This window comes from Toxorhynchites rutilus, chromosome 2 (genome assembly GCF_029784135.1).
Source record: "Toxorhynchites rutilus septentrionalis strain SRP chromosome 2, ASM2978413v1, whole genome shotgun sequence".
In the NCBI taxonomy this organism is placed as follows: domain Eukaryota; kingdom Metazoa; phylum Arthropoda; class Insecta; order Diptera; family Culicidae; genus Toxorhynchites; species Toxorhynchites rutilus.
In genome coordinates this window covers 238,019,494-238,045,394 of record NC_073745.1, presented here as the reverse complement: position 1 = coordinate 238,045,394, position 25,901 = coordinate 238,019,494, and the positions used below count along the sequence as shown (strand labels likewise).

The window sequence follows — 25,901 nt, the reverse complement described above, 5'->3', positions numbered from 1 at the left end:
CACTTGTGCTGTTGCATAAATTCGTGATAATATTAACCCTTTGCGGTCGCATTAAATTTAAACATGGGTAATGTATTGGTCATAATTATTTTGACTTGAAAAATTGAGATTGTGAGATTGTATGCAGTATATTCATAACTTGTTAGATTATAATAGAGGACCATGATTCATTTTTCTGTAAACTTTTGTAAATTGTAAAATAAGTATTTACTAAACGTGTGTTTCAATGTGTTACTTTCATATAAAGTATGTGTGTCAAATTTTTTCTTCGTGTGATATCTTTCGAAAAATTCCATAAAATGCAGCCCTGATTTTCAAATAAATCACAAAAAAAATTAGTTTGATATATTCGGCCTTTAATTTTTCTGTTTGAATATACAGAACAAAGCTCTTTACATGTACACATTGCCGCAATGTATGAAATTTCGCATTGAGCCTTTCCTCAAACATGGGTAACAACTTTTGTTGATAGACAAAATTCACAGTAGTCGCAGTCCCAACTAGCAATAACGGTGGATGAAGTTGAGGTTTAAAAAAAATTGATGTGAAATGTCTGCCAAAATCACATAAAAGTGGAGATCTACTGCAATCTCGTTTTTTTTTCGTTAAAATTCGACACTTCTATTTTGGAATACGAGACAAAACGAATGGCTTCAAGTTGTCAATAAAAATGGTTATCTCTAATTTTCAAACAGGACTTCTTGCAATGTAGATTTGCACGATGAAATTGTCCATACAAAATATCAGGGCAATCGAATTTCATTAACTAGTGTCGCAAAGCCGTCTAAGTTTGATTTTTTTGAAAACCGAACAATTACCCAAGGGCGAGTACATGGAATCGGGGTTTTCCAAAAACTCTTTTAGTGAAACATTTCGCATCAAATTGCTTGAAACGTTGAGATCTACTGTGATTGAAATAATTTAACTATTAAAAATGAAATATAATTTGTTTTGTCAAAAGTCGACTTTTTTGAGACGCAAAACCGTCCAAGGGGGACCACCTTATTTTCACATTGCAAAACTTCCTGAGTGATATGAAATTGGGATCAAAAGAAGATTGTGAAAATTGATTATTTCAGGCAAATTTAATCTATGTCCTTCAAAATATGATCGATCTGAAGCAAAACACATGTGCCAACGCTTGACCCAGTCTTCCATGCATCCCTGGTAAGCCGACAAAGGGATTCTCTTTGAACTCCTCGACCGACTGAAATCTCTTTCCACGAAGTGGCAACTTCAACCTGGGGAACAAAAAAAAAGTCGCACGTTGCCGTATCAGGTGAATACGGTGCTTGCTCGATGGTATTTAATTTGGTCAAATAATTCAGTACAATTCGGACTCGGTGCGATGGCGTGTTATCATCATGCAAAATCCAAAAATTGTCCGTCCGGATGGCGTCTTAATGCACATGCACAGTACGTTTAAATAACACATTCACGGTACTTTCTGATCATAGTGTATAGCAGTAATCGATAGTGATCCAAATTTTCTTACGAAACATTTTATTTTTCTCACGGTATTTTCTAACGGTATCCATTCTTATGAAACTTATTTTTTTTGGTAAAAAATAACCCAAGTCATTTTTGCATTTCTAATTGCAACTAAGATTTTGTCTTTTTCATTTTTGTTAGAACACAAAACAAGTCATATTACAGGGCGGACTCGTTTCTACGTAAACAGTTTCTGATTTCTTTTCACTTTATATAATCGAATCCAAGATATAATCGAGTCAAAAAAAAATTTATTCGTTTTTTTTTTGCATGTATCTTTCATTTTTTTAATATAAAAGAAAAATTTGGTTTTTGATTCATCCCCTTAAAGTCAGAAAACACCTTTCTTACATGGAAAAATATATTTATCTAGTTTCTCTCAGGGGGTGATAGACGATCATATTTGATGAAAAAAATCCTTCTACGCATATGTTCGAATTTCAACAATGACACAGTTATAGAACTTTTTTTTGTTTCGGTTCTGTTGCCTCATTAAAAAGTACGCTACAAAAGACTATTCTGTTATTTTCATTTGAAAGATGCGAAAATTTAGTACAGGATATAGTAGTGGAACATCTACATTAGTGGATTTTCACAACATTTTGGAAATGAAAAACTTAAAAGTTAATTTTTAATGCGTTATATAATTATTCGTTGCAGAGAAAAAAAAATTATTAGCATAAAAACATACTCATTTATTTACTACAAATAATACATTTGCAAGTCATTCATGTGATTGATGATGCTTACACATAGTTTTTTTGAATCTATATTGCACACTAAATTTTTTCAATTTTCGAGCTGCCACCACGATGTTTGACCAAATTCTTTGATCTCAATCTAGCGTTGATTTGATCGAGCGTTCATCGTATCGTTGCTGAGCCGATTTCAAAGCTTATTTTTGTTCTGATTATATTAAAAAAAATCGCTCGGCAGTTGTCGAGGAGTGAGGCATAGTAAAAACGTTATAAACAAAGCACCGAAAAGGCGAGCCAGCCGTCAATTCTTTTTAGACATCCAATTTTTGTGCACCAACCCTGCACATGCTCGTTTTCTGAAATTGTGATTTCCTTACATGGTAATTTTATCTTTAGGCTACAGAATTAATTCTCCACATCTCGTACAGGGTCTCACGCAAAACAATCGAATTGTTCCTCATAAAAAATTGTTTTCGCTCCGTCAATGGTAACACTGCATTCCCCACTTCGGGACGATAATTTTCAACCACTCGTTCAGTCTGATCGGATGGTTTTTAGTGTCAAGATGTACAATTTACAAGAACGTATATTTTAAGTGAAATCGTATTATTCGAGCAACCGAAGCCTTAATGAAACTTTATCCTCTTATGGTAAGAATTTCAACATTTCTCGTCGTCGATTACTTCCTCTGGGGGTACGTGAAGGACCGTTGCTATGTTAATAAGCCATAAAATTTGGAGGACCTATAACTAATTAATATAACTAGAAAGAAATAAATAAACCATATGCCACAATTACACAGATTTGAAATTCTTCTAATTTAATTTTATTCTTGTTTTTCGTTTCGAATCTGAGCTTACGCTGCAACGCAAATACATCTGTGAATGTAAAGTAAAGTTACAACCAGCGGGGGAGGATGGCTAAGAAAATAAAATCTCCTCCTAATTGAATGTGGTTCCGAATGTGAACACCATGTTAGAAACCGTCTGTCTACCACAGCAGGTCACCTCAGTCCGTCGCTGCTGCTATCTTTCCCTCATCCGGTGCTGCTGGCCACCGCCATAAAATTTATAATTTTAGTCAAAGTAAATTGGAATTTATTGAACCGAATGAGTAGCGAATCGTGTTTTTTCCGCCCCGCTCCGTATGTACTCTACTTCCGGTTTCCTCGCGCCAGCCATCCAGCTGTGGGTGGAGGGGAGGATGAATACTGGTAAAACCGTCCCACATTGTTGTTATGCCGGAAAGTAGAGCACACCGTCGAAGGACGGTTTTCCGGTGCTTCTTCCGAGCAGCAACGCCGACGATCGATCGGGAAGTGATTTGGCTGAACCGAACGCTTTTGATGGTGAAGGGGGGAGGGGGGCGGACAGGAAGTCAGCCATTTTCCACTATTCAGTGGAGGAAAAATTTTGCCTGTTGATTTGTGTGGTAGTGTGGGAATGAATTTTCCAAATATGATGAATAATGCAACACGAGTATTACGTTCGGGTTCGATCTCAGCCGGGAAATAAGCGGCTTTTGGTACATGAGCGACGCGGAACGTTCTGTTTAGAGATTAATTTCTAGGCAACTAAGCGAAATTAATGTGATCAGTGGGTAGTTTATAGTTGTGTTGCCTTTCAAGATAGCGATGCTATCATCATTTTCTCTACCAGATGGTTAAGCCTTGAGCTTCGCTGGCCGAGCGAAGCAACGGTGATAATTAAGATGAATGTACAACTAGTTTAGAAAATTGCTCTGCTAGGCTTGCTGCAGCTCTTGCACACCACCATGAAGTGCACTGAAGGTGGTTTGCATGTTTGCATGAAACAACAAGTGATGATAAAATATGGATGAGAATGAATACGGGACTGCTATCGCGTTGGTGGCAGTGAATGTTTAATCTATAGTGCAGTTGACATCAATCTCTCCGCTAATATCGTTGATTGAAATAAGGATGATTGATCAAATTTAAATAATTAAATTGTGATCCAATTCAACTTGTATGCAACAATGATTGTTCCGTGAAAATAGGGCCTGAAGCAACTAATATTGTATAAAAATCAATTTTTGAATGGGTAAACCCGGTCAATCTAATGGTAATCTAATAGTCTAAGAGCCGTCTCGGCGCTTTTCTTCGCCTTTGACACACACTCAATCACAGGCAATTATATATTAGTTCCCATTGTTCCACATTTCTTAACCACTTCTACCTTCGGCAACGGATAAATATAACAACAATATGTGCGTGTGAGGCAGAAATATCCAAGACGTCGTTGTCAAAATATATGTGTGACACTAGCATCAAGAATGATTATTGATTGCTCGCTAGTTGGAGTGAGACCGTGTACAAGAACTCGCGATTGGTTTCTTTTGTACCCAAAAGGTTGAAAACTGGCAGAGCCTAAATTGCAATTTTTCTCTCTTGACGGTGCCTATAGAACGGACAATGCATTTGCCTTTCGAACGAACCATCTACGCGTGCCTGATTCGCAAGTGTGCTTTGTTGTTACATTATTCGTGGAATGGGTAGTTAACCGTTTGAGAGAAAGCACTCTTAAAGTTTTTTTTTATTCAAAAATTGCGGAGAGCGTGGTATTTCGTCTTTCGGGAACATATTGGGAGTACAAATTGAAAACATCTAGATTCTATCGCTTATTGTTCATCAATATTCGATGATTTTTACACCCATCCATCAGTTCATATAAATATACTCAAACTTACCCGAGTTTGTGGCATATGCTCACAAAGTTCACTCTCCACTCAAATGGTTAAGCACAAAAATGCGCATAACAAATGTTTGAGAAAATGGGGATGTTTCCAAGTTTCATCAATTGAAACCATTCACGGATTACGGAAACGGATTACGGTATTTGTTTTTATAGTTTACATGATTTCGCGACCAAGGGAGCTATATAATTATTTATTTTTTCTTTAAGGCTGAAGTTTTTACATAACATATCCAAAAATCAGAGATGTGTTTTTCGTTTTTGTGCTATGATTTAATTTTTTTTTAAAGTTGTTTTTTGAAAAAGTGGAGAAAAGTGGTTTTCGGATCACCATAAAATGGAAAAGGTCACCTTAATAAAAAAAAATTAAAAAACAGGTTTAATAGTTTGCGTTAAGGGACAAAACTGCCAATTTTCACGAAAATCTGAAAACCACTATATCGGTTTGGCATGAAATGGCTGAATTTATATATTTTTCTCGAAACACGTTCATAAATTACGTCATGTTCTCATGGAAATTGGTATTAGTAATCGTAATATTCCAAGCAATTTTTGAAGTTATTTTAAAAAAATATGAAAGCTGCTTCATTTTTTCAATGCATTTAATAAGAAGCTTATACTTTCTTATACTGTACAGAAATCCAATTTCACACCGTCTCTTATTAATACTAGAGATTTAGCTACTTATTCTAGAGCAAATTTTTTGTGGACCAAATTAACACATGTATAAGAGGGGAGCAAAAGGGTACATATCCTGGGAACTTTACATTCTCTGCAACGATCCAATGTTTTCAATAGAATCATTCAAACTTTTTGAAGAAGTGAAAATTTTCAAGAAATAATTTATCAGAGAAGGCAGAAAATTTGTATTCTCTTCATTTCATTTTTAGATTTCATTTCACCACGCCTCATGACAATGTTACCGAGTATATTTGTTCCATATTCAACCATCCGGATAATCAAACTTTCCTTGTGATGCTCCAATTACACTTAATTTTCGCTGTCTCTATCACCGACTGATTCAATCTGTCGACGGCGGATTTTACCCCGCGGGAATCGCTGCGTACACCCCATCAAATTACCATAACATTATCTCTCATTACAATAACTAACACAAATCCGTCCGGAGAGCAGGGCCCACACACGCCTCCGGGGGATACTGTTCGCGGGTCGAACAATTCACAGCCTTGTTTAGCCTAATTTTGCCGCCATCGTTTCGATTGATTGCCTACATTTTCCATCAACGCTCTCACACACACACACAGAGCGCACAATTTCGAGCCGAGCAATAACTATTGACGACTTTTACCGCCAAGAAAAAGTATCGAGGCCATTCTAGGACGAACCTGGGGACAACACGTATGCTAAAATATAACACGAGCAGTTTCAATCGATTTAGAGTGATAAAAAGTAAATTATGTTTACGGTGGTGGCAGTTAAATAAATATCTTAAAATCACACCGAGGGTCACATAAATGCGAGAACTGCCGCCCGTAACTGACTGTATCTTTCAAAAGGTGTTCTCTGTTGTCCCCAAAATGTCACACATAAAAACTGGAAATCAGTGTAATATGGATGCTGCCGAAGAACGGAGGGGATATCATCAAGGAGGCAATAGTAGGATACGATTAAGAAAAATTGACTCCACAGTAAAGTATGGTAATAAAAAGTTGGTGTTATTACCGTCTCTTCAATGGCCAGAACGTGATTAACGGCACTTTGTTCGGGGCTATCTCCGAACCATTCAATTTGATTGTTACGGAATTATTACCACAACGTGAGCATTTGATGCTCGTCAAACTTTGCCCAATAAAAGTTAAAATGACTTGCCCAAATATGGTCATAAGATTTAGGCCCATGATTCGAAAGAATGCCATAAATTGTGAACTCAGTTTCACATCGTAATTCATTGGCAAACAAAGAGTGGAGAGACGTATCCGAGAGTATAATCCCGCATTCAATGTTAATGAAAATTCCTGTCGGTTCGAAGTAATTTAACTTCAACAGCATTGTGATGGTACTCTAAGCCACACGACCATCATCCATCAAAATTCATATCCCTCCGGGAGCGCACATATTCCATACCATCCGTTGCGTACACTTCCCACTCTGGTGGCATTTGTGGCTGTCGAGAAGCTTAAAAAAGCTACTCTCAACGTTATGCTTCCGTTTTGCTAAAAGCTTCAAGCGGGCGCTCCCGCGAGCTATGTGCCATTTCTTTGGCGGAAAATTCCAACGAGACGCAAACGTACTTGGTTTCATCTTCAAATTTTCCATGCCATGGTTGCATGGTTAAAGCGAATCTGTCGGCGTTGCGTTACCCTTGGTCGAACGTTTCGTTGAACTGGGGAAGGTAAAATACTCGGAAAAGAAACAGACTCTTGAGATTTCGCTCCTCTTGTCGTCACCTGCTACCGGAAATTTTTTTCTGTAAACACATTCTGATATTTCGTATCACATTGCGTGCATTCGTTCGTTCGTGATTGTGTATATGTTTTCATTCCATGGAATAGATGATTTCCTACGAATTTTCGACAATCAAGTGATTGAGTATATCTTATCCCGAGTGCCATCTCTCTATCTAAGACAAAGGATGAAGAGGCAGGCACTCCGCGCACAAAAGAATCCCATCAAGATTTTTACCTCTATTATCTAACCGGGGCCTTTTGATTACTTCTGGGCTTTGTCTTCAGATTCCATCCATGTCTGGGCAGCTCCCACCGAGCGACAGTGATGAGATTTTCTCTGTCACCGCACGCGGGTATATGTGTCCTTATAGCCCAACACCACCAGCAGTGGTGCGCCACTTGAGGCAGCACTTTTGGTTCCCATTTTTGCTTTGCAGGCGCAGCGCGACGATGGAAAAAGGAGCTTTATTACTCTCGTATTTCTTTCCTTTTGTTTTATGCTTTAAGTAGAACAGGCGTGAAGTGTGCTTCATACACGGTTCCACCTTTTATTCAGAAAGAATAGATCTGCATATGGGAAGACAGCCCACAAACAGCCAGAATGATGTATTTATAGCACATTGGGGTAGCGACTTAAAGCAGTTTTCTTGCTTCGATCTTTGCACCATCCAACGTTCTAACCCTTCGAAACGCAGAAAATTTAACTTTAAGTGATTCAACCGCAGGGGAACAAACCACAGTAAAATATATTCTTCACATTCGGCTTGAAATGCGCTGCACTTTTACGTCTCTCTTTTACGTCTCAACCCGGAATTCGCGAAAATTGAATGCCCGTTCAGAAAAATTCATCTCGCCAGAACAATATACAAGCTGGTCATATGTCGATACTTGTGTCCTTGTCCACAGCGGAAACTCTTGGACAAATATTTCTGAAAAGAACTGACAAAATAACAGGAAAATTTAAACTTGTTTGCTGCTGCGACTATTGCTAATGATGTTGTTGTAGCTGCTGAGATTGTGTTTGTTGATGGTGCTGCTTTGCTACCACTCCTATTGCTGATGTTGAAATGAAAATGAAAATAACCAATAACTTATGTATACTAGCTGGCAGGAGAATCACACAGGGACAGGGCTTGCGACGCAATGTTTCGCTTATATTCAGGAACTGAACAGTAGAGTGCCAATGAAGATCGTCATCTCAAAGTTACCCCCATACAAAATGTTCACCGCCTCGAATTAACGCCCTATGTAATCGGATTCATTTACTAATGTCGCAGACGTTAAAATTTGATTTTTTGAAATCCAAAAGTCATCCGAGGGGGGGGAGTACAGTAAATCGGGATTTTCAAAAAAATTGTTTGGTCGCCAAATGTCTTATAGTCGCACGAAACGTCTAGATTTATTGTTATCTCAAAAAAAAATGGTCGAAAATTGACTGTACCAAAAAGTCGGTTTTCCGTCTGAAAAGTCGATTATCGACATTTTTTAAGATAACGGAAATATCGACGTTTCATGCAATTTTAAGACATTTTGCATCAACATTTTTTTTTAAAAAGCCATATTTTCTGCAGAACTCCCCACATTGGGTAATTTTTCGGTTTTCAAAAAAACTTAAATTTTGTCGTCTGCGACACCAACTTGAGCTTGGGTAGACTGTACAATTCGTAGTTGCTCTCCGTGATTGACCTGAATCAACCAAATTGCACAAAGAACACACAGAATGACGCTTGGGACTAGCAAATCATTCTCGTTGTGCAATTTTCGGTGATTCGAGCTTTGAATGGGCAATAACGACGCCGGCCACGTCCTTACAGTCACCAGGGGAAGGGAAGGAATGTTAGTATGATATTCGCCGCCCGAAGGCCAGAAAGGTCGCCTCTATAGCGTGGTCATGGAAGGGATAGTTGTTAGTGGGAATGGTTAAGAAAAAATCAAGATTCACTGCGGTAAGTGATGTAATTCTAAAATCTTAAATTAGATTTTTTTTAAATATTGAAATTGTTAACTTTTAATTTTCAATTTTTTAAATTTTTAAATTTTGAAGTTTTAAATTTTTAAATTTTAAAGTTTTTAAATTTTGAAATGTTAGAATTTTTAAATATTTTAATATTGAAATTTTCAGATTTTCAGATTTTAATTTTTTTATTCTTAAGACGCGTCCACATTACATCGGCCTGGGCCACCCGGTAAAGCCGACTAAATGTGGACGTCCACCCGGGCTTGCCGGCGTGCCGAAAACCGACTCGAATCAAACCGAACCCAACCCGAAACAAGTGGGTCCATATCGAAGAAAGTCGAACCAAAACAGAACGAAGTAAATTAACGTTGATGACATTGTGCTTCTTGTGTTCGTGACGGCTTCGTGCATCCGATGGGACTTCGGCTTCGTGCACCCGATGGAACGTCCACATTACATAACGAACCGAATGTGCCGCTTGGTACAGGCCGATCGGCATCATTCGGCATAACGTGGACGCGCCTTTAGATTTTTAGAATTTTAATTATTTTTATTTTTGGTTTTTTTTAAATTTTTAATATTTAGATTTCAACACGTTAGACCCCGACTTTCTCCCGCCACGCCCTTCATTCAGTGGGCACCAAGAGCGTCCGCACAACATCAAGTGTCGGTCCCAGCTCCCAAAGATATTTATTGTATAAACAAGAAATAGTCAGCAACTCGACTAGAAAGTAATCACATTTTGTAAAACATCCGAAAACAAACCGTGCATATTTTCATTTTACTATTCTACAACGGATGAAGAACCTCTAATCTGAGTTTATGAAACCAGGAACCAAGAAACTAATATAAATACTATATAAATGCTTTCAACTAACTAACTCACTCCAAATGAAAACTGAAATAAGAGTCTTCTGACTCAAATTATGAAATTCTGAAATTTAAATCTCTAATATAATTAAACCCTGGGCCTGACCATGAACGCCACCCAACGGCGAAAACAAGACGAAGTGTATTTAGCCTTGCATACAAATCACCTCGTTCCCACCGCGAAATGGCGCTCAAAGATTCGATGCACCTCTGTAAGAAAATGCGGCCGAATCGTATGCAATTGCGAGAAGTAGACGGATACAGAGAAATTCAGCGGTACGGCTGCCAATGCAAATCAAATGAAACCAGTATGATGTATGTGTGAGAGAGAAAATTTTGTCGTCTGCGACACCAGTAACTAAAGTCCGATTGATCTAATATTTTGCATTGGGTAAAATAAAATGTCAATCAACATTTCGTATGAAGATTCCATATGAAAAATTGAGATGACCACTTTCATTGGCGTCCCAAATTATACGTTTTGCCTCGTATTCCGAAAAAAAATGAAAAGAAGTTCCAGAGTGTCGATTTTTGACAAAAAATTGTGCTAGAAAACAATAAATCTCGACGTTTCTTGCAATTTTAAGACATTTGACATAAAAAAAAATCGAAAACAACAACACCATCCACCCAGAAAGAGAATGAACAAAAAAAACTTCAGCCTTGAAAGAGGCCAGATTCGAAACCTCAACAAAACTTTTTCAAATACTTTAAATTTTCGTCAATTTAAACTAGAAGATTGTAATGTATAGTAATTCAATGCAAATCTTAGAGAATTTCAAATCAACAAATTTCGTTCGCAGCAAGAACAATTATAAACGTAACATTATTCAACAAACCGCGATCTGTTTCCTGATTTGGAACCCTTACTTAAAGGTGTAGTCTCACGTCGAAATATTTCCAGTCGATTGATGCAATTGTCTCTGTGATCTATCAAAAAATTGTGTTTTGCCAAAAATAACATTTTTCGGAAAATCATAGCTTTTGAACAACTAGACTGATTCAAATGATCAACATATCAAATTAAAGCCAACATGTGCAAAAACTTTGAAGTTTCGTTTGTATAGTAGCACCCGTCCCCCCTTAGAGAGGGGAGAGGGGTCTCGAACTATCATAAGAACCTTCCCCGACCCCAAAAACCCCTACATACGAATTTTCTGTCGATCGGTTCAGTAGTTTCCAAGTCCATAAGAATCAGACAGACAGACATCATTCCATTTATATATATATATATATATATATATATATAGATCTTGCAAACTGAGGATTTTTTACATCCAAAAATTGATTCAAAAATCAGAGTGTGTTTTTTTTTAATTATGATTTTTTTAAATTTTGAGATGGTCCGAAAAATCAATTTTTCCCCTTTTTCCAAAAACGCCTTTTTTAATTTTATAACTTCAATTTTAATTTCATAATCATTTTAACATTAATAATTAATCTTCTGATGATCTATATATAAAATTGAATGAGCTAATCCTCCTTTTTCAATTTTTCAATAATAGTTTTTTTAAATTGAAAAGTATGAAAAATTAAAATAAAAAAAATATGAAAACAATTTTATTTTTAGCCGTAGTTACTACATATTTTTGTATGAGATCCTATTTTTCAAAAACAAAATAATATTTATGTAATAGCCCATAAAATGTTTCCATTGTTAAAATGATCACGCAAAGATGCTCAATTAGTGGATATCTTCATATCCAAAAAGATTGAACGAATTCTAAATGGCTGACGCCAACTCCGAGACGGACATTCTTCGCCGATTGCTCGAAGTAACCAGACGAAGGAAAGTCGCGTCCAAGTTCCGTTATCGGTTACCGCATGATTGTTGTTTTTTTGCCGCTGAAGAGTTCATTTCGCTATCCGGATAGTGAGTGAAGTGCCCTGCCTGCAAGTAGATAGAGGCTTTCATCCTCGGAAAGCCAAGCATTGGTTTTTGTTTTGTCGCTGCTTCACCGACATTGGAGATTTCGCCGAGTCATCGTGCCAACAGTGACAGTACGGATAAGCTTTCACCGACGACTGTGTGTAGTGGTGTCGTAGGCACATTCCCACCACCAACGAGCTTTCAGCACACTTCCGTTCATCTGCACTGGAGTGCGTTCATAGGTGAATAACATTAAATATACTGAGAGAAAATATTTAATAATTATTTTATAACTTCAATTTTAATTTCATAATCATTTTAACATTAATAATTAATCTTCTGATGATCTATATATAAAATTGAATGAGCTAATCCTCCTTAGAAAAATATTACACTCGTGAAAAGATGGATTTTTTTTTGTGATTATCGATTGTATCTGGTGCTATATTTTTTTAATATTTTTTCTTGATATCTGATATCTTTGATTTTTTTTACCATAACACATCCAAAAACCAGAGAGGTGTTTTGTTTCATTTCTGAGTTGTAACTCATTAACATTTTTTCAGTGTTTGTACAATATTCACATGCGGCTAGAATCCATTTTTTTAGGAAGAATTACTAGCTCATTGACTTCAATTTAATATGTCGATTATCTGAATCGGTGCAGTAGTTCAAAAGTTGAAAAAAGTCATTTAAAAAAAAAAGAGAAATAATTACTGAGACCATCGATTAACTTTCAAAAATCATAACTTAAAAAACTTAAAAGAACGCAGCTCTGATTTTTGGATATGTTTTGTAAAAAATCCTCAGCTTTCAAGAAAAAATATTGAAATATATAGGGCCCTGGGCTCCGAGACCATAAAAGACAAATACTATCAATAATTACGAATATGAAATTCAGATTTTCACAGACGCAAATTTTTTCAGAAAAGATATTGGCTTTAATTGGCTTTAACTTGATATGTTGATCATCTGAATCGGTCTAGTTGTTCAAAAGCAATGGTTTCAAAAAATAATTTTAGGAAAAAAGAAGAAAATTTGAAAAATTGAAAATACGGGTCTTATATTTTGCTATATCGGTTTAATTTAAACATTTGGCTAGAATTTTGGATTTTGGAATTAAAAATCTTAGTTAAACTATTGTACTCTTCCGGTCATGCACAAACTTTATCATAAAAAAAATCCTGGTGTCGTAGCCGATTTTGAAGCCGAAAACAGTTTGAATGTTTTTAACGAAATGACTCTAATGTTGACAAATGGGAAGCATTGTACTTGACTACAAGTCGATTTCAATTGCAAGAATTTTTATTTCTTTTCATGAAATTCTAGACGATTCACCACAACCTCCGTGACACATTTTTGTTAGAGTTTTAGGTTTTATCGATTTATGAAAAAAGTCAAAAGTTGTTGTTGAAAGACTTGTTTTCCTCACATACGCCTATTTTGCGATTTTTGAACGGTTTGTAGCAAAGTTATCTTGCTTGAGGAAAGATCATTTCTGAAATATTTTTTCTCAAATCGTATTTCAGTTTTTGAAATGCAATTTTTCCTGTCGAACTTTTCAATAATAGTTTTTTTAAATTGAAAAATATGAAAATTTAAAACAAAAAAAATATGAAAACAATTTTATTTTTAGACGTAGTTACTACATATTTTTGTATGAGATCCTATTTTTCAAAAACAAAAAAATATTTATGTAATAGCCCATAAAATGTTTCCATTGATAAAATGATCACGCAAAGATGCTCAATTAGTGGATATCTTCATATCCAAAAAGATTGAACGAATTCTAAATGGCTGACGCCAACTCCGAGACGGATATTCTTCGCCGATTGCTCGAAGTAACCAGACGAAGGAACGTCGGGTCCAAATTCCGTTATCGGTTACCGCGTGATTGTTGTTTTTTTTGCCGCTGAAGAGTTCATTTCGCTATCCGGATAGTGAGTGAAGTGCCCTGCCTGCAAGTGGATAGAGGCTTTCATCCTCGGAAAGCCAAGCATTGGTTTTTGTTTTGTCGCTGCTTCGCCGACATTGGAGATTTCGCCGAGTCATCGTGCCAACAGTGACAGTGCGGGTAAGCTTTCACCGACGACTGTGTGTAGTGGTGTCGTAGGCACATTCCCACCACCAACGAGCTTTCAGCACGCTCCCGTTCATCTGCACTGGAGTGCGTTCATAGGTGAATAACATTAAATATACTGAGAGAAACAAATTGCGAGTTGTCGTGACTGATCGAAAAGACGCAAACAAGATTGTTGTCGATCAGCATTTTACAATTGAGTATCGGGTTTACATTCCCTCTCACATAGTCGAAATTGAGGGTGTGATAACCGAAACGGGCTTGACGTGCGAATACATTACGAGTGAAGGTACTGGCCGTTTTAAAAAACTGCCCTCGACGACTGTTAAGATCTTGGGTTGCCGCCAGCTCGGAACAGTCTCCCATGAAGGAGAAGAAAAGAAATTTACGCCGTCCAACTCGTTTCGAGTCACCTTCGCTGGTTCAGTTCTCCCTGACTACGTGATGGTAGATAAATTGAGGTTAGCCGTGCGACTTTTTATTCCAAAGCCAATGACTTGTCTAAAGTGCAAGTCAGTTGGTCACACGGCTGCTTATTGTGCCAATAAAGAACGATGTGCCACTTGCGGAGAACAACATGAGGGGAAATCCTGCAGTGCGACTGAGCATAAGTGTCCATATTGCGGGGGATCCTCACACGTGCTCTCAGCTTGTGAAACATACAAGACTCGCTGGGAGAAACAGAAGCGCTCTTTGAAGGAACGCTCTAAACGCACTTTCGCAGAAATTTTGAAGGGCGCTTCTCCACTGGTTCAAGAACAACAACCAATCAATACACACAATGTCTTCGCTACGTTGCCAGTTGACGAAATGGAAGCGGATACAGCTAACGGGGGCACGCCGTTTATTTCTCAAGGGAATCCCCGGCGCAAAAATGTGACCACTCCCAAAGTTCAACGACAAGTCCCTCCGGTGATACCCCCTGTTAGTTTGCCTAAAAAACGAGTGCAGCGGACAAGCAAAATCAGGTTCCTCCTGGCTTCCGTGGGAATGATTCACCTCGAACGACCCAGCACTCGAGGGAACATCAAAAACCCCAAATGTCCCTGTTTTTCCGTCAAGTTCAACTTCTCAATCGGGATTTATAAAGTTATCTGACCTTGTGGATCACATCTTCACGTGTTTTAATGTTTCCGACTCCATCAGAACCATTGTCACCGCAATGCTTCCAGTATTAAAGACAATTTTGCAGCAATTGATGCAACCATGGCCCCTCCTTGCAATGATTATCTCTCTTGATGTCTAATTTAAATAGAGAGGTCGGAGATATCACTGTTTTACAGCGGAATTGTCGTAGTCTTATGCCTAAATTGGATACATTCAAATTTCTAATTCATAAACTCAATTGTGATGTTTTTGCTCTGTCCGAAACCTGGTTCTCTTCTCAAAATGATCTCTCTTTCCACGATTTTAATATAATACGCTTGGACCGCGATGACAGATACGGAGGGGTACTATTGGGGATCAATAAGTGTCACTCATTTTTCAGAATTGACCTTCCACCTATTGGAGGGATCGAAGCTGTTGCTTGTCATGCAAACATCAGAGGCAAAGACCTCTGTATAGTCAGCTTGTATTGGCCACCGAGAGCTGCGGTTAGCCGCAAGCAACTTGTTGACATGTGCTCACTCCTTCCTGAGCCACGATAGATCTTGGGAGACTTCAACTTTCACGGAACTGCCTGGGGGGAACAGTACGACGACAATCGTTCATCGTTGATATATGACCTTTGTAACAGCTTCAATATGACCGTTTTGAACACTGGGGAAACAACACGTGTACCTAAACCTCCTGCTAACCCAAGTGCTCTTGACCTCTCGCTTTGCTCGAATTCACTATCGTTAGATTGCAAGTGGAATGTAATCGAAGATCCCAACGGTAGTGACCACTTGCCAATCAAAATTTCTATCACCAATGGGTTGAATTCTTCTGAATCAATAAACATGGCATACGACCTCACAAGACACATTGACTGGAAAAAATATGCGGACGCGATTGCTCTAGCCATCAATTCCAGAGATGGTTTGCCTCCATTGGAGGAGTATAACTTCCTTTCTCGTTTGATCTATGACAGCGCGGTTCGCGCTCAAACGAAACCCATCCCAGGTTCCACTATTCGTCGAAGGCCTCCCAATCCATGGTGGGATAGCCAGTGTTCCAAGCTTTATGGAGATAAATCGAATGCATTTAAAGCTTTTCGGAAACGTGGAACCATTGAAAATTTTCAATCGTATTTGGACCTTGAAAATCAATTTAAAAACTTGATCAAAGAGAAAAAACGTGCTTATTGGCGAAATTTCGTGGGAGGTTTGTCACGAAAAACGTCAATGAAAAAATTATGGAAAGTGGCTCGAAACATGAGAAATCGCTCTTCATCCAATGAAAGCGAGGAATATTCACATCGATGGATTTTTAATTTTGCACGAAAGGTTTGTCGCGATTTCGCTCCAGTGCAAAGAATTATTCGAGATATACCACAAGAAAGCTGCGATCTTGATTCCGAGTTTTCGATGGTAGAATTCTCTCTTGCTCTCCTTTCAAGTAACAATTCTGCTCCGGGATCGGATAGAATTAAGTTCAACTTGCTGAAAAATCTCCCTGATGTGGCGAAACATCGCTTGTTGAACTTATTCTATTGGTTTCTGGATCATAATATTGTTCCAGATGATTGGAGACAAGTACGAGTTATAGTTATTCAAAAACCCGGAAAACCCGCGTCCGACTTCAATTCGTACCGCCCAATAGCAATGCTGTCTTGTATACGGAAATTGTTGGAGGAAATGATCTTGTTTCGCCTTGATCGATGGGTTCAAACGAATGGCCTACTCTCAGATACACAATATGGGTTCCGCAGGGGCAAGGGGACGAATGATTGTCTTGCGTTGCTTTCTTCAGAAATTCAAATGGCTTACGCCGAAAAAAAAACAAATGGCTTCAGTACTCTTGGACATAAAGGGAGCCTTTGATTCAGTTTCAATAGAGGTCCTGTCAGACAAATTACACTCTCGGGATCTGCCGCAAATTACTGGCACCTGGTGGGGAGCCCATCCAGAAGATCTTATAATGTTGTATCGAACAACTATTCTCTCAGTGATGGAGTATGGCAGTTTCTGTTTTCAATCAGCTGCCAAAACACACCTCATTAAACTCGAGCGAATTCAGTATCTTTGTCTCCGTATTGCGTTGGGATGTATGCCCTCAACGCATACCATGAGTCTCGAGGTTTTGGCAGGCGTACTCCCACTGAAAGATCGCTTCAATTTATTATCTCTTCGGTTCCTCATCCGGTGTAAGGTTATGAACCCATTGGTGATCGGAAATTTTGAACAGCTGATCGAGCTAAATTTTCAATCTGGGTTCATGAGTCCATATCATGAATTCATCTCCATGCAGGTTGATCCTTCTTCGTATATTCCCAACCGTGTTTGTTTTCCTGACTACATCAATTCCTCTGTGCATTTTGATCTGTCCATGAAGCAGGATATCCATGGAACATCAGATTATCTTCGATCGAGGATCGTTCCAACGATCTTCGATGCAAAGTATGGGGATATCAATTGTGATAATATGTACTTTACTGATGGGTCCTCTATGAATGAGTCCACAGGATTTGGAGTGTTCAACGAATTTTTTAGCACCTCCCACAGTCTTCAGAATCCTTGCTCAGTGTATATTGCTGAATTGGCAGCGATACACTGGGCGCTGGACAGCGTCGCCTCACGACCTGTTGAACACTATTACATTGTAACGGATAGTCTTAGCTCGGTCGAAGCTATCCGTTCAGTGAGGCCGGAACTTCCTTGAGAGAATACGAGAAATTTTGAGTGCTTTATCCAGACGCTGTTATGTCATTACCTTTATCTGGGTCCCTTCACATTGCTCAATTCCGGGTAATGAGAGGGCTGACTCATTAGCAAAGGTAGGTGCAATTGAAGGCGATATTTATCAGCGTCAAATCGCCTTCAATGAATTTTATTCTTTAGTCCGCAAAAATACCATAGTTAACTGGCAACGCAAATGGAACGAAGATGAATTGGGCCGGTGGCTCCACTCGATTATCCCTAAGGTTAGCCTCAAACCATGGTTCAAAAGTCTGGACTTGAGTCGGGACTTTATTCACACCTTCTCTCGACTCATGTCCAATCACTGTTCGTTAGATGCGCTACTCTTTCGTATTAATCTTGCCGACAACAATCTTTGTGTTTGTGGCCAAGGTTACCACGACATCGAGCACGTTGTTTGGTCGTGCGAGCTATATCTTGTCGCCAGATCGAATTTAGTAGTCACCCTTCGGGCCCGAGGAAGGCAGCCCATGGTGCCGGTGAGAGACGTGTTGGCTCGGTTAGACCTTGATTACATGTCCCAAATATATGTATTCCTTAAAGCTATCGATCTTCGTGTGTGATTGTCCTTATACCCTTAGTTTTTCCTTTTCCTTTTTCCTTTGTGAGAGATCGGATCCCTTCTTAAGAATAAGATGAAATGTAAATACATATTAGATATAAGATAGGTTTAAGAATTGAGTGTGATGAGTGTGATTGAGAGTGTGAGTGTGATCATTGTCAACATATCCTCATATCCCCTCCTTTTCCTGAAGAAAATATGTCACCCTTCTAAACTCGAGTAGACCGCGAGTAATCGGTTTTCTTCATCATTAACATTGGAATTAAGGAAAAATGTATATATACTAGTAACAATACAGTAAGGAGTTCGGCTCCTTTAAACCTATGTAACTGAGCCTGTAAAAATAAACGATTTAAATTAAAAAAAAAAATCGAGACGGTGCAACTAGGTGCAACTTCCGTCGATACTAGGTTAAACATATCTGACATGAGTGATTCTTCATAGCCAAATGATTCGAAGTTTATTTTTTAATCGATAGCTAAAATTTAGTTCAAAAGTAATGTCGTACTTTTTTTTTGGCTAAACTCATGTAATTCATGTGTCGACATTATATAAGTAAAAAGTATTGAATTATGTATCAAAAATCATCCAAAAAAATACCAGAAAAACAACAACAAACCCCAAATATGCTTCTTTACTATTTCGATTTATTCAAACAAACCATTTGATTGAAGTGAATGTGTGTTCTCAATCTTTGTATGTTCGATAACGGTCACTGCCACGCAGTTGAACAAAGCTGTCATTTATCACTGCTACCGTTGAACCCTCTATTATCAGCATATCACTTTACCCCCACTATCTCTCCCTTTCCGATGATTGGCATCGATTTCAAGATCATCCCCAAATAACGTCGGTATAAAAAACATGTTTATTAGCTCAGCTTACCGGCGCCATCACAGCATCTGGGCGAACCCTGGCGAAGAAAACAAAGACGACTCTGACATCAGTTTTTACTTGTAATGCCCCTTGTCCCCCTTGTCAAACGGTCAATGCTGACATCGCATCAGCAAATTATTCCGCCAGCGAAATTTGCTCTCGGAGGGAAACGCAAACGCGAAGTAACGCCACATAAAACGGAATTACGGTTACCAATGGCACAGCGAATGGGGGGGAGACCGGGCATTGGCTACGCGTTTTGTGACAATTGTACGCAACGGCAAATTGTCGTAATTGTGAAAATATGTGGCAAAGCTGCGAAAATATCGTGGGCATATTTGCCCCCATCTGTTTGATTTTATTTTCTGTGAGCGTGCTTCTCCATTATGTTTGGTTCAGTGGAGGCGCTTGGTCATTTATTGGTTCTGAATTGCAGTGCAATACAAGAATAACATTTCCCAAACTGGTTTAGCAAAATCTGAAAAGAGCTAAAATGATTCAGAATTTGTTGGATTTTAAGCTCTCTGAGGGAAGATATCCTGTTGCAAAGGCGTGGAAAAGACGTCGAAACTGCAAACGCTTCCGATTGGATGGCTCAAATGCTTCCCAATAAGTGAATCCCGGGAAGTCCTTCAGTGGTCCGATGCCCGCGCATTCAATATTCTTGAACATCCCAACCGAACCAATGGTGTCGTTAAATCCTGTAGTCCCTCCGGTGTAGAAAGTGCCGAAACGAAGAGAATCGGAGGAAATTGAGTTTCCAATTGCTTTTCATTGAATACCGATGGCCCTTCAAGTGCGTCGTTCTGCTTTATTCGTGTCTCTTGAACTCCCACCCGAAATGGCCGAGGCGTGATCCTGGATTAGGAGTTGAAATTGATTGTTGGAAGAGGTTCGAAGTGGGTACCACTGCTCTGCGACATTTGGGATATAAATGGGCGCGACTTAAGTATGTCACAAAAAACGTTATTATGCAAATACGTGAGAGCAATTGGTTGACTGTACCGGTGCGGGGGGAAAAAGCAAAAGATTTGAGTTATTTCCCATCTAAATTGGCATCAGCAGGTTTCCCCCCATAAATTTCGTGCATCCAATCTACATAACGTATCCATAAATGAGCAGAACTATTGGCGTCCTCTATTGGTATGGTAAACTTATGCCAACCGCTGCTACGTGACTGAAATGCAAGGAACCCAAACAACATCCGCCGTTTGCGAAGGAATACGCCGACACGGGTAAAAGTTTTCCATTCATTCGACTATCTCACGTTCTTATAGCTATAGCTACGATTGCCAAATAATATATCCCAGCCGAATATCGGCTAGATTAACCGTTGTTAGTTTTCCCCATTATACGGCCACTTTGTGTGCAATTCGAACATTTATGAGTCGTGTAGCGAGCTAAAACGCAATCAGAACAGTGCTAAAACACCTGAAAAAAACTCTTCTCACTAGGCGCTAGCAAAATCATAAAATGATATCAAATTGGTTCTTCGTGTTTCAATCTCACATGATTTGTTTTGTTCTTTTCTTTTCATTTCACGCAACAAAAAAAAACACGCTAATAAAACGATCGAATTGAACGCCCCATTTCATTTTTGTGCTGTTGATTTGCGCTGTGTTGTTCTTGTCGTGCGCGATGTATACACTGGCTACACACACCTAAAACAATATAAACAACAATATGAACACCACAAAAATGACACCAACCATATACACACCCACGCATTCACCGCGATAAGAAGACCGAATTATTGCAGCAAACGGAACCGGAAACGCAAGTCTCAAGTGCCAATAACAACAGTAGCAGTAATACAACGCCGTCAGACGCCACCGCCATCGCCAGCCCGATAGCAGCAGTCCCCGCCAGCAGCAGTAGTAGTCCTGGAATCATGACCTCGGGATGCAGCACCATTACCACCTCCTGCACCGGAACGGTGGCGTTTAGTGCGGCCCAACAGCTATCGGCAGCTGCCGCTGCTACCCAAAGTCAGCAGCAGCAACAACAAGCGGTGGTGGCCGCTCAACAGCAGCAGCAGCAGCAGCATTCGATCCCAAATGCAGCCGCTCTAGTCGCAGCGGCCAACGCGCTGGCCGAGTCCAAATCACAACCAAAGCGATTACACGTGTCGAACATACCGTTCCGATTTCGGGATCCAGACCTGAGATCCATGTTTGGGGTGAGTACAATAACTTTGACAAAGAAGTTAACCTCTATATATACAATTTCCAAGAAGTTCCAGTTCCAGAATCGGAACTAATAACAAAACAAAATCCTCGACCCTCGTTTTTTACCTTCGTTGTATTAGGTTGGGGAAAAAGTTATCCATTATTTTCTCGATAGCTGGCTGTAGTGATCAATATTTCGCGTAATATCGATCATACAATATCAAGTTCAGGCTCGTTTGTTTATATCATTCAGTTGTGAGTTACAGGATGTTAACAATGGAGGTAGACAAGGAGAAAATTCGGTACATTTTACCCTTTTTCTTCTATAAAGGCCAAAATGCAAGCCAGGCCGCTGAAATTGTGAATGGTATTTATGGTGCCGATACTGTAAAATACTTGCAATTTAATTTATTTTCAAACAAAAAATTATTTTGAGGTATTTTTAAATTCTTTAAATTTTTTTAGTGCAATACACTCAATTCAGATCAGTGCAATACACTTATCTCAGATCTCAACAAATGGAACGACCGTTTGAAACTAGCAATTGACCAGAAACGTTCAAAATTGGCCAACAGAAGAGGTTTTTTGTTTCATCAGAACAACGCAAGGCCACCCTTTTCCGAGAGCTTCATTGGGATGTTTTAATGCATTCACCATATAGTCCGGACCTGGCACCAAGCGGATTACTTACTTTTTCTCGTATTGCAAAATTTCCAGAGTGATAAGAAATTAGAATCAAGAGAAGATTGAAAAAAAACTATTGTCAGAGTTTTCGCCAAAAAGGACCCAGACTTTTATGGTAGAGACTTTACAACAAAATGGTACATATTTAACCCTAATCGGACAATTCGAAGCATATTAAAAATAGTTTTGAATTTCACCCAAAAATAATGGAATACTTTTTCCCCAACCAATAATGTGGCAGCTACCCAAAATTAATATTTTTATTATATGATAAACGACTTTGACCTTTTTTCAACAAACGTAACTCAATGATTAAAATATAATGTTTGACGAAGCTGTGGAAAAGTCAATGAAATTGCTGAAAAAATAACATATTGATTACAATGCACAAAGGTCCAGGAAATGCATTTAAGTGGAAATTAGCATTTAGAGCTCGACAGTTAATCTCTAGGCAAAAACTGTCTTCGACAAAGCTGTTACATATGATAGAGCGCTCATTTTTATGTTGTCGAAAATAGGGTGACCAAAATTTTCGATGAAATACGAAATCTAACTTTCTTATCTTTATAGATAGAGGTAAACATAGTTCGACAATGTTGTAGTCCCAGTTATTTAAGACATCTTTGTAGAACAAAGTTTTTTTCTATCTCTTGAAATAACCGATATAGCGATTTTTACTAGGTTGCGTTAGGGTCACCAAGGAAAAAAAAGTTTTTTGCTCTAACTTTTATATTACAGATTTTACATACAAACTGTCTTCTAAAAACTTTTGGAACATACTAATACAAACATTTTGCGATGCAAAACTTGTCAATATCTCAACTTCACTCAAAGTTATTGATATTTCTTCCTAAAAAAAATACGCTCTTTTCAATTGCTTGCCATTCTTTCTGGGGCAAACATAAAAAATGTTTGTTGACGGAATTTGAAAGAACAAATTTCACTCTATATAATGTGTGATTTTCAAAGATATGCTATTTTCTGTATTTGAGTTAATTGAAATTGAAATCATGAGTTTTTGGGTCATCATTGAGCAGGATTAAGTTATTGACAAATTCTGCATCGAAAAATATTGGTGTTGATTAGCTCTAAAAGTAGTACGAAGACAATTTTGTTGTAGAACTTTAAATATAAAAGTTAGAGAAAAAAAAACCGTTACCCCAATGCAATTTATTTAAAAAATAACTTTTTGGGAGTTATTTATTCTTTAAACAAAAACTGTCTTCGACAAGTTGTCACATATAATAGAGCGCCCATTTTTATGTTTTCAAAAATAGGGTGACCAAAACTGTCGATGAAATAAAAAATCAAACTGTCTTATCTTTATAGATAGAGATAAACATAGTTCGACAATGTTGAAGCCCCAATTATTTTAAACAACTTTGTAGAAGCGGATTTTTTGCTCTAACTTTTATATTTGAAATTCTACATCAAAACTGTCTTCGAACGGCTTTTAGAACTTATCAAGACCAACATTTTGCGGTGCAGAACTTGTCAATATCTTAATCCTATTCAAAGTAATTGATGGTTTTTTACCCAAAAACTCATTATTTCAATTTTAATTTACTCAAACACGAAAAATAACATAATTATGAAAATCACACATCATATAAAGGGATCTATACTCTTCCAAATGCCGCCAATAAACTTTGTTTATATTTGCCTCAGAAATAATGACAAACAATTTCAGAGAGCGTATTTTTTGGGAAGAAATATGACTTCGAGTGAAGTTGGGATATTGACAAGTTTTGTATCGCAAAATGTGTGTATTAGTAAGCTCTAAAAGCCTTTCGAAGACATTTTGTATGTAGAATTTGAAATATAAAAGTTATAAAAACAGTTTTTTTCATGGTGCCCCTAACGTAACTTAGAAAAAAGGCAAAGGCAATAGATAGAAAAAAAACCTTGTTCTACAAAGACGTCTTAAATAACTAGGACTACAACATTGTCGAACTATGTTTACCTCTATCTATAAAGATAAGAAAGTATTTTGTTTTTATTTAATCGACAATTTTGGTCACCCTATTTTTGATAATAAAAAATGAGGGTTCTATTATGTGTAACAACTTTGTCGAAGACAGTTTTTGTCTAGAGAATAACCGTCAAGCTCTAAATGCTAATTTCCACTTAAATGCATCTCATGGACCATTGTGGAATGATAATCCTACTCCTAAAAATCCTACTCTTCTTCTTCTTAAATGACACTAACGTTCCTAGCGGAACTTTGCCGTCTCAACGTAGTATTACTTGCGTTATTTTTACTAGTAATTAGTTGAGATTTCTATGACGGGTAACACGCCTTGAATGTATTCTGAGTGGCAAGAATACGCGTGAGAACAGTGCAGGACGGAGGAAATTTCTGTGACGAAAAATTCCCCTGTCCAGAATCACCCGAACCCCCGGAATGTTAGGTGTGACGCTAACCACTCGGCCACGGGAGCACAAAAATCCTACTCGTAACTTCTAAAAACATAGTTTTACCATAAACTATATTTTTAGGAGTATAAAATAATTTTAATTTTAGTTTAGGCAATAAAAGAAATAAATAAAAAAATAAATAATTATGTATTTGGAAAAATGGTTGAAAATTATAAGAAAATTCATGAAACTTCAAGAACATTACAGTATAACATGACAAACATATTAAAAGAGCATACTTACTATAAAAAAGACAATAAATTAGAAATATTCTTTCAAATATCTCGAGAATGGCTGCATTTATAAGGAGATCGATAAAGAACTTTTTTGTTTTAAATCACATCAGGACTCACAATTTGTGGCTAAAAACAAACAAAAATTCAATTTTTCGAAAATTCATAAAAATTCGATGTTTCATAAAGCGTGTCAAAAATAGTTTTACTATCTTAGACTCATTTTTCAAATTTTCTACATGACTTCTATTTTATATGAAAAAATAAAAAAAATAAAACATGTATTTAAAATATTGCAAATTAAGGTTTTTTGAAACAAATAGGACTATTTTTTTTCTCAGTAAAATATACACTGAGAAAAAAATAGTCCTATTTTCACGTTTTAACATCAATACTCTATAACTCTTTCTAGGACACTATTTCGGTACGACTCATAGTTTTTGAGATAGAAATTATCAAAGATTTCTCTCACTAAAATCGATTCGCCCTATTTAAAAGTTGCACTTGAGTCAAACAATCTTCAAATGCTGTGGAAAACTCATATTTCCTCCAACCCAAACGGAATGCAAATTTTTAATCGAATCAGAAATACATGTTTTTGAAATCTGCATTTTTAGTTCGATTTCTTTGATCTTTGATCTTTGATCTTTTTCTAAGAATCTTAACTTGAAGTCCAGTGGTTTGTTTGAAATGTTGGATAGGAAAAACAACATATTGAATACACTTTTGGAAAAAAAATTGCGAAACTTTGATTAAACACATTTACATCACCAAACAATAAAAATACTTGACAAGATTATATGCAATGCATTATCCTTAGAATGAACACATTCGACCAATCTTACATAAATAATAGCATGTTTTTAAAAACTTTTTGAGAAATTTCAAAATGATATGGCAATTCAAAGGTTTTTAAATTTTTGTTTTGTTGTCCATTGATTTATTGGCTATGACTTTCGCTTTAGTTATTCCTTTAAAAAAAAGGAATTCCTTTCCGTAAAAATAAAACAAAGAATATTTTGGCTATCCATTA

At 37.6% G+C, this 25,901-nt stretch overlaps 1 protein-coding gene across 6 annotated transcripts in view; it reads left to right on the top strand.

Moving 5' to 3' along the window:
• The window catches only part of LOC129767789 (RNA binding protein fox-1 homolog 2), a 663,095-nt gene that overhangs the window by 502,872 nt on the left and 134,322 nt on the right, over positions 1–25,901 (top strand). For 4 of the 6 annotated variants that reach the window (XM_055768982.1, XM_055768983.1, XM_055768978.1 and 1 more), the window contains one exon: positions 21,107–21,544. In XM_055768982.1, coding sequence (XP_055624957.1) covers positions 21,107–21,544 — 438 coding nt within the window. The remainder of the gene's footprint in view (positions 1–21,106; positions 21,545–25,901) is intronic. The other 2 variants (XM_055768981.1, XM_055768979.1) reach the window with 2 other exon arrangements.